This window comes from Capsicum annuum, chromosome 2, assembly GCF_002878395.1.
Source record: "Capsicum annuum cultivar UCD-10X-F1 chromosome 2, UCD10Xv1.1, whole genome shotgun sequence".
Classification (NCBI taxonomy): Eukaryota; Viridiplantae; Streptophyta; class Magnoliopsida; order Solanales; family Solanaceae; genus Capsicum; species Capsicum annuum.
In genome coordinates, this window is record NC_061112.1 from 151,996,326 (window position 1) to 152,006,965 (window position 10,640).

The following is a 10,640-nucleotide window of genomic DNA, read 5'->3' on the forward strand; positions in this document are numbered from 1 at the left end:
TTTTGTTTAGAGGAGATTTTCTCCCGCTATATTTTATACTTGTCTAATATTAATTCGCATGACGCTCTCTCAATTTCGAACCCAGCATGAGGATCATTAAATACTCTCTTCATCTCATATTATTCATGTAGCACATCATTTAAAAAAAGTTAGCCTAAATTACGTTAATTCATAAAATCAAGATAAAATTACTTTAATTTTTTTCAATTTACCCTTATCACAATACATCAAAATATTCTTTAATTTTGCTTCAATCGATTTTTATACTAGTTAAATAAATAAAAGTATGTATCCTTCATAAAACATCTCACGCAATTTTACATGCAGAACGCATACATCTCACATAATATGTCATGTAGTATCATGGACGGAGCTAGTCCTTTAGTAGGAGTTCATCCGAAACTCCTTCGACAAAAAAATATTGTATCATTTATATATTAAAATTATTTTTACGTATCTCTAATAGATAATAGGTATTCAACCTCTTAGATTTTTTTTAAATATTGAACCCTCTTAATTGAAATTTTCATTTCGCCTTTGTCTAAAGTGTATATATCCACTTTTAATTTTATAAAATTAAAATATCTACGTATACACACTCAAAAATGAAAGAATACAAATTTCATCCGAATAAAATTGCGTCTATATATATTACGGAGAGGAAGAAAAATGGCCAAAATAATGTGCCATAAAGTAATGAATAGGTAGTTGGAGCGCTTTTGACTGCCCCTCCTCTACACAATAAAGGCCCCCACGATCTTTCCTCGAGTCCCTAACTCTTAACAAGCAACTTTAATGCAAATATCAGCAGTATATACAAGTACTTATTTACAGCTTCTTCGTACCTCCTCCGTTTTAGAGAAAATAATTTATTTTAATTTGACATAAAATTTAAGAAAAAAAATTAATTTTAAATTAAAATTATGTTAAATATATTAAAATATTTTTTAATTTTGTGATCGTAAATATATGTTACATGAAAAATTAAAATTAAAGTATTAAAAAAAAAAATTTTTTTTTTTTTTACACTGACGAATATTTATTATCACTATAATTTTCTAACAACTTTATTGATTCAGAAACCCCGGCACGGCAGTCGGCATGTTCTTCATTTAAGATATTTACATACACATAACTAATTTAACCAAAAATCAAATAAAATAAAGTTTTGCTAAAAAGAAGTATTTACATCCACATAATTTTAATTTAGTAAAAATAAAATTTTGCTAAAAAGGAGGGAAAGTTCTACCGAAACTGTTAGCAGCGAAAAAACCTACCAGATATCGCTTGTATGGTAAATATGATTTTCTTTTGTTCTTATCCATTTCCTTTGCCGCTTGATTCCGTGAATAAACCGCCGCCGGCGAAGGCGGAGATACCCTATCGCCGCCGCTGCTGCTGGTGCTGCTTTTTGCCTTCAATTTTCCGGCACTCTTTGATTTGGAAATTTCGTTTTTCGTTCCTTTTTCCCGCGTCAGAAAGACAAAACTTTCCTTGCCGTCACTGTTACTCCGGCACATCAAATCTCGAATACTCCACCGCTTAAACGCTGATCCAGTTGAATTACTCTTCTTACATGTGCTCGGTGAATTAGGCTCGTTTATCTTCGGCTTCCATACACAGTAACTTCGCGGCGGTAAACTTTCCAACTCATCACCCTCCGATGATGACGACGACAGCGGTTCACGTTCTTCTAAAAACAGATCCTTTAACGTAACTTGAACTGAACCGTCAACGTTTTCCGACGATTCGCCGTTATAATAAACGTCGTTTAGTAGCAGATCGCGGCTGAAAACAGGGAAAATAGGCTGCATTTGCGAGCTCCCTGGATTTTCACTTACCAAAGAGAACTCAAAATCTTCTTCAGTAGCATCAGCACCGTCAACGTTGCCGGCAATTCCATCGGAGATTTTACCGGCGATCTCTGCTACGCTATTCGTAGAATAGCTGCTAAAGCTAGGAGAGAAAAATTCTTCTTCTTGTTGCTGCATTTGAATAACTGTAATTGTGTATCTGTTGTTTATTAATGGAGGGAGAGAGTTATTTGTGAAAGGGAAGAGAGGGACTGTTTTTTTTTTTTTTCTCAAGCTGCGGTTTTATAGTATTTGGTGAAGTTGTAACGTGAGGGTTTTTGCTTTTTCTTTTTCTTCTTTTAGTAATATATTTAAGTATTTAATTTGCAGTATTAAAAAATTAACATAAATGTAAAACATGGTTGCCATACTTAATTTCATTCATGGTCTGTCACAAATCCTTTTTAAGTGATATGATAATTATTGATCAAAGATTCCCCCCATTCGTAAACACTTGTCTAAAAATAAATGTTGCATACTTGTTATTTTAAAAAATAAAGATATAATTAATTATTTATTTTCCCTTTTATTATGATGTAAAAGAGAAAAGTGTTAAATTAAAATGCATAATAATATTGTTTTTAATGTATCGTCATTTCCTTTTTAGTCCGTCTCAATTCTCAAATAGAATATCATATTTTCTTATTTAGTAACTATTTAATGACATCATTTTCATTTTATTTTTATTGAATCCCACTTAAAAAGAAAAGACAATTAAAAGGTAAACTTTAAGAGGAGTAATTTTATAAACTTTACAAAATTATTATTTATTTTTTAAATTTTTTGTCCGATCAAATGTCAAAATTCAATGAAAGGAGTAATAAATAAGAATAAGTTAGTCAAATAACTTCTTACATTTAAGAACTATTTGAGCTCATTTGATATGCAGATTAAATTATCTCAAAATTATAATTATGAAATAATAATTTCTTGACTAAATTTATAGGAGAGATGGAACAAAAAATCTTTTGTTGAAAGATAAATGAAAAAACTTTTAGAGGGTGATATATAGCTCCTTTAACGTATTTATATTTAATACTTATAAATTTAAATTAATTAAATCATTATATATATACCTCCTTTTAACACTTTTATTTTCCGTAGAACTTTTGAATAACCTAAGATTTTTGCTATTCAAAGTGTATTTTTCTTGGAAGCTTCTATGAGTAAATAAATATTTTTCAGTAATAAACAAAATGCAAAGCTCATTCCTTTTCTGTCGCATCTACTTTTTAGTTGAGAGGGTGTATCTTTTTTCCTTGATGACAATCCACTTTATACGTGTGCTATTTTTGGCATTTATCTCTTTCCATTAAATTGTATCCGGTTATAATAAATAAATAAATAAGGTAAACAAATCATTTATATATGGTTGTACTATTTTTTTTATACAAGCTTTAACAGTGTCAGACCAGATCCTATTCAGTTCAGTGGACTCCTTTATTCATTTTTTTTTTCTTTCAAGAACGTTTCTAATAAATATTTGAGTTTTACAAAAATAATTTAATCCAATTTTTCGATTTTTGTTGAACACCCCAAATTTACATCCAAATGTGCTGATGTAGTGGTGAAATCAGAATTTTTATTGAGGGGTTCAAAAGTAAATATGCGAATTCAACATCTATTATATATAGATAAAAATATTTTTGATCAAATAAAAATAATATAATTTTTCAATGAAAGAAGTTCGGATGAATACTCTAAAATGCTTAGTTCGTTCCTCGCCGCTTAAACGTCATTTGTCGGCCGATTCTCTTTTGTTTTCTTCATTACGTTGTTCTGTATTACTGTGTCCTTCTGGATATATCCGGGACTATATTTGTCATTTATTTTATTTCCTCCGTTTCTTCTTAGTTATCGATCTTAATAAAAATAGATATTTTTTTATCTCATATTAATTGATCATTTTTTTTATACACACATTAAGAAATCATAAATAAGAAGGTAATTTTACTAATTCACCTCTTAAAATTCTTGAAAACTTTACAAACAAACAAGTGTGAACACATTCAAAAAAAATAATATGAAAAAAATTTAATTAATATTTTATTAATTTAGTAATGTGGACAACTAATACGGAAAAACTATTTCTATAAGATGACCAACTAATATTAAATGGAATCTTCCTTAATACTTGTCATTTCACAAAATCAAAGCATAATTACTTGATTTTTCACCTTTACCCTTACTCATAAATATGACGAGATAATCAATATAATATAAAAAAAAGGAATTATTAAGTAGAGAAACAACAACAACAACAAACCCAGTGTATTCCCACAAAGTGAGGTTTGGGAAGGGTAAGATGTACGCAGTCCATACCGCTACCTCCGAAGAAGTAGAGAGGTACAAGGGGATGGATGACATAACAGAAATAAAAAGTAAGGAATAATAAAATAGAAATTAGAGAAACACGAAATAGGAGAAATAAAAGCAACACAAAATAAGAAAAAAAGTACTAAGAAATAGGGAATAGGACACCCACCTAGTAGTACAATACACTCACAAACCAAAGACCCCTATGAATACCCTAACCCGGCTACACAAGATCTCTCCTGACTGCTTACTACAACCCCACACTCACACTAGCCTACTACCCTTATCCGTGACCTCCACACCTTTCTATCTAGGGTCATGTCCTCAGAAAGCTGTAGCTGCTCCATGTCATGTCTAATCACCTCCCTCCAGTATTTCTTCGGCCTACCTCTACTCCTCCTGAAGCCATCCAACGCTAGCCTCTCACACCTATGAACTGAGGCATCCGCGTCCCTCCTCATCACATGCTCAAACCATCTCAGTCTTTCTTCCTGCATTTTGTCCTCCATCGAAGCCACTCCCACCTTCTTCCAGATAATCTCATTCCTAACTCTTTCCCCTCTAGTATACCCACACATCCAACGCAACATCTTCATTTTCGCCACCTTCAATTTTTAGATGTGGGAGTGTTTGATAGGCCAACATTCCGCTTCATACAACATTGCCGGACGGACTGCCACTCTATAAAATTTGCTTTTAAGCTTAAAGGGCACCTTCTTATCGCACAACACTCCCGAGGCGAGCCTCCACTTCAGCCAACCTGCTCCAATACGTTTAGCGATATGCTCATTAATCTCACCATTCCCCTGAATTATAGATCCAAGATACTTAAAACTATAAACATCCTGGGAATCCAACCTCACCACCACTTCGTTCTCCTGCCTCAAGTCACTAAACTTGCACTCCAAATACTCCGTCTTAGACCTACTCAACTTGAACCCCTTAAACTCAAGGGTTTGCCACCAAACCTCCAATTTGTCATTCACACACCCCCTCCCCGCGTCTCATCAATCAGCACTACATTATTCGCAAATAATATACACCAAGGCACCTCACCTTGAATACTCCAAGTCAACATGTCCATCACTAACGCAAAAAGGAACGGACTAAGAGTCGATCCCTGATGCAACCCCATCTCGATCGAAAAATACTCTGAGTCTCCTCCCGACGTCCTCACCCTGGTATTTCCTCCACCGTACATGTCCTCAAAAACTCTGATATACGCCACTGGGCCCCCTCTCACCTCCAAGAATCTCTAAAGAACCTCCCTCGAGACTTTATCATATGCCTTTTCCAGGTCGATGAACACCAAGTATAAGTCCTGCTTCCTTTCTCTATACTGTTCCATCAGTCTCCTCATCAAGTGAATTGCCTCTGTCGTCAAGCGACCAGGCATAAATCCAAATTGATTCTCCAAAACGAACACGATCCTCCTCAATCTCTACTCAACCACTCTCTCCCAAATCATCATAGAGTGACTCAATAGCTTAATACCCCTATAGTTGTTGCAACTCTGAATGTCACCCTTGTCTTTATATAAAGGAATCACCTTACTCCATCTCCAAGCCTCAGGCATTCTTGCAGTCTTGAAAATGCCATTAAACAAATCAATCAACCACCTTAAACCTGCCCCACCAGCAAACTTCCAAAAATTCACCAGAATCTCGTCAGGCCCCGTCGCCCTACCTCTCCGTATCCTACTAATAGCCTGTCTGACCTCCTCAACTTTAAAACGCCTACAGTAACTGAAATCACGGCTCTTCTCCGAGTGCTCCAGCTCCCCTAACTCAATGCCTCTATCCCCCTCCTGGTTCAAAAGTCTATGAAAGTACTCCTGTCATCTCTTCATCATGTGCACGCACATCTTCCAGCAAAACGTTACTATCCTCCCATTTAATGCACTTAACTAGATCGAGGTCACGGCTCTTCCGCTTCCTAACCTTAGCAAGCCTGTACAACCTCTTTTATCCGTCTTTCTGCTCTATCCCCGCATACAAGCTCTCGAACGCTGCTGACTTAGCAGTCGTAACTGCTAACTTAGCCTCATTCCTTGCTAATTTGTAAACCTCCCTATTCACCCATTTCTCCTCTTCATCTTTACTCTCAATCAACTTAACATAAGCCCCCTTCTTAATAAATAAAAGTAATTTAATTAATTTAGCATGTAGTTAATATATTTTTTAAAGAGAAATGCAAATAAAAATGACGACAACTATTAGAAAATAAAGGAGTAACATACAAGAATGCCTCGTTTGTTGTGCACCGAATGCATCATGACTTAAGTTCATTGGGTTTGTGAGGATTTTCGATAATCGATGATATGAGTTATGATTGGTGTAGATCCATTTTCGTTATTAAGAAATTTGTTAGTCATCTAATGTAGTAATTATGATTCAAATACTACATTTCCTACAAATTATGTTTCTGAAATGCATTTATGAATCAGTTAAATAGGTCCTTAATATATTGATCATGTAAATATTCAAAGATAAAATGTAGATGAATTGCATCTTAAGGAGCCGGCACAGCACTACGGTCTACGGCAAGTCGACATTAATGGCAGTATAAGATGAAAGAAAACTATTGGCAAATTTTGAAATTAACCAAGACAATGTGCATATTTTTAGTACATTTTTCAATGGCAAATATTTAAATAGTGTTGGCTTCAATGTGTGTGAATGAAAAATGGAGAAAAAAATAGTGGAGGAAAATAGAGTAACCAAAATGGAAAGTGTACTTTTATATTAAAATGTTTACTAATTTTCCCACATTGGGGGAGAAGAGAACTTATAAGTGTTTATAATGAGGAATACTAACTCTGCATGGATAGTGAGGCAAGAACAAGGTGGTGCCTCGTGCCGTCATCGTCGCTTGCTTGGCTTTGGCTTCAAAAAATGATCGATGAGATCTATCTTTTTAGACGAATTTTACTTGAAACTTATTTTACAAGTGAAATTTTAATCCAAAAACCTGATAAAATTGTTTTTCTCCAAGTGCGGGATGCGACCCTTCAAGGTAAAAGGCACACTATTTCGCGTTGTAGGGTGATCCTGCGAGGGCAGATGCAGCGCAGGTACGCGACCTGTGGGGCATATGTAGAGTAGAAGCTACTAAAATTTGCAAAACGTCACCTGCGGCCGCAGATCAAGGCACAGGTCCTGCACAGACTGGGCGCAGGTGACGTGACTGTACTGAATAAGTGCCTTTCTGCTGAACTAATGCATCCTTTCTGAAAGGACACATTAAAGGTTGTAAATACCTGATATATTCCTGATAAAAGATCGACAAGGAAGACACAAAAACATACACCAAATCAGTCCACAATCTTAAAGATCCGAGGACCAAGATGGAGACCCCTCTCGGATTCGATACCAACAACAAGAATACAAGAATTAGTGGTGTCTTTGGCACCAAAACAGCAACCCAAACTAATGTTAACAATAATTTATGAAGTGCAAAATGAACAATAACAATGTGAAGAACAACAACACATACACAGCTTCACAATAACAACATAGAATCGGTTACAAGATTACAACAAGACAAAGATAGAAAGATAGACAAATGGATGGTACAATATTAACAACCCAAGAGCTTATTTCACTCTTGGACCTTCAATACCACACACAACATAAACCTATCTCTTACGTGACCTCAAGGAAACGAGATCCCCAAGCAATCAACATCTCAAACTAGCTACCAACACAAGTGATTCGACACTTGTTTGCAAGGAATCCACCTTGCAAGACTCTCTCTCTAGAGTTTTCAAATATATCATCAAAGTTATGAACAAAAGACCTAATATGTTCTATTTATAGTCTAGATTATAACTAGTTACAAAATGACTATAATGTCCTCAATGAACCAAGACAAAGGGGCAGTCTTGGAGTTTGCATATTGGACTGTTTTGGAGTGTTGAAACTTGTTCTCTACACTTCAAAGCTTGTTCCATTGGTTGGACAGCCACCTGAGCTCGAGCCTTTACGTATTGGTTCACAATCACGATTGTACTTGTATTATCCTCCCCTTCTTGAAAAGGATTCGACCTCGAATCCGAACCTTGCAGAATAATAGAGGAGACAAAAGAACACATATTCCTCATGACATGAGGTTTAACGTTAGCATAATTAATAAAAAAAAAATTATCAAACCACGAATGTACATTCTGCACATGTCGTGGGACCTTAGGAAATAGGATAACCTTCTAAGCATCAAAAGAAATACTTGTCTATCCATCAAAGTGTGACAAGAAACAAGACAAAAAAAAAGTGTAATCAAACATAGCATTTTGCCAAGGTGGCTCAAACTTTACATACACCCAAACATCCCTCTTACCCGAATACCCTCCCAAGAAAAAGTCAACTAGTCTATCCACATAAGTGTGACAAGAAACAAGTATCAAGAGTTACTCATCAAGTGAAAAATATAGACTCTTTTTGGAACAACAAATAGGCCTGAAAGCCAAGATAGGAAGGCCATACAACCCATGCACATTCAAGCCATTCCAAAAGACATCCTCATCACTATGTTTCAATAATCACCGGAATCAAATGGGCGGAGTGTCCATGGAATCGGGTTTAGGATGTATTTCGTTTTCCTAATACTACCACTAGTACAATCATATATCCCCTCTATACTAGCATGGTCTACAACAAAAACAACTAGAGGGTCATCCATAGTCAATCGACCAACACGTTCAACATCACCATTTTCACACACAAGTTGGTCTTCATGACTTCCATAAGACAATGTACTATCACTTGCCACAATGGCTTCAACACTAGATGGATCAACTAGTGTTTCCACAATCTCAAATTTTACATTATCATCACCAAGTGGAGGCACATTCGGCTCACCTAAAGACAAACTATCATTCACACTTAGTTGGCTACTAGCCTCATCCACTAGAGTGCAAGAGTTAGTTTGATTACCTTGTAGCTCATATGGAGCATGTCCACTCACGAGAACTTGATTAGGAAGGCTTGGATGCTCTATCAAGTTATCCAACTCCTTGCAAAGAGAGATTTTCGTCCCTTCCATTTTTCCTTCCACTCGGTCCATTATTCTTTCCATTCTCTCCATTGGAGTACTAAGGTCATGTTTCATACCCATTATGGCAGCCATCAAATTATTCATGGTCACCTTTTCCAATGCCATAGTACCTAACAAGAGAAAATCTAAAAATAAACACAAAAAACATCAAACTAATTAATGTTAGAAAAGAAAATATCCTCACAAGCTCTCAAGCTCTCACACTTTGAAATGTCTCTCAATTGGCCTCACAAGTATTGGTAATTTATTTATACTCCAAGGAGATTGCTTGGTACCAATTGGGGCTCGAGGTCGGAATAGATTCTCTTTTGAAACATCTCAAATAAAATACGCACGAACTTGAATCAAGAAACTGTTGGGTTATTGGGTCTTTTTTCCTTCCTATGTGGATAAATGAAGCCCAATTTGGACCAAACAACTTTTGCCGATAGGTCCATTAATATGGGGCATATATATTGATATTTTTAGGTCTTATTCACCATCACAAAAAGAGAGTTTTCAGCAGTCAAAGAGAGAAAAACAAAGTTGATTTTCGCACCTAAATTTCAGCCACAGCTGTCAACTTCAAATTGCGATTTTCGCTTCGTTTCTTGTCCGATTGAGCTGATTTTTGGAATTCTTGTTCCTCTCATCTCAATATTTGATTAGAAACTGATGAATCTTGATTTGGTGTCCTGTATCTCCTGTTCTTCATTCCCGAATAGTAGCTGTGGTTTTTGTCCTTTCACTCCTTTATTTCTCTAGTGTTTGGTGTTGTGGTTTATGTATTGTTTCTTGTTGTTTGACACTTATTTGTTGGCCATTTTAGAGGACAATATAATAACTCTTTGGTGATTATAGTGGAGGTTTGGTCCCGTGATTTTTTACTCTTCACACCGAAGGGTTTTCCACGTAAATTTGATGTCTTGTGTGATTGCCTTTATTCTTGCCCTATCACATTTGTGTGGTAATTCATTTGCTACCATATTACTTTATTTTTGTTGGTTTTCTTTTCTCCTCATGGTTCAAGTTGAAAGGAAAAGTTTAGTCTTGGGTATTTTTCGCTGCTACCCTATCAGGCTCTTTGATTGTGTCCCCATCTTTCCTAATAAGTGGTATCAGAGCGTTGATTGTTTTTTATTATAGATTTGAATGATGGAGGCAAATATGAGCAAGATGGTGTGTTTGAATGGTAGTAACTATCATACTTGGAAAGGCAAGATGAAAGATCTTCTATTTGTCAAGAAAATGAATCTACCTGTGTTTGCATCTACTAAACCTGAATTCATTACAGATGAGGATTGAGAATTTTATCACTTACAGGTTTGTGGCTATATCATACAATGGGTTGAAGATAATGTTAGAAATAAGATTGTGAATGAGACACATGCTAGAAGTTTGTGGGACAAGCTCGAGACACTTTATGCATCAAAAACTAGC

At 35.5% G+C, this 10,640-nt stretch overlaps 1 protein-coding gene across 1 annotated transcript; it reads right to left on the bottom strand.

Annotated features, from left to right (window-relative positions):
* Positions 1–1,042: 1,042 nt before the first annotated feature.
* Positions 1,043–2,083, bottom strand: LOC107860644. Its single transcript, XM_016706070.2, has one exon. The coding sequence runs from the start codon at positions 1,989–1,991 to the stop codon at positions 1,227–1,229; it is 765 nt and encodes a 254-aa protein (XP_016561556.1). The 5' UTR covers positions 1,992–2,083; the 3' UTR covers positions 1,043–1,226.
* Positions 2,084–10,640: the final 8,557 nt, after the last annotated feature.

What these genes read in the sequence shown, in the direction of transcription:
- LOC107860644 (XM_016706070.2), bottom strand. Translation starts at nt 1,991, where the DNA reads ATGCAGCAACAAGAAGAAGAATTTTTCTCTCCTAGCTTTAGCAGCTAT.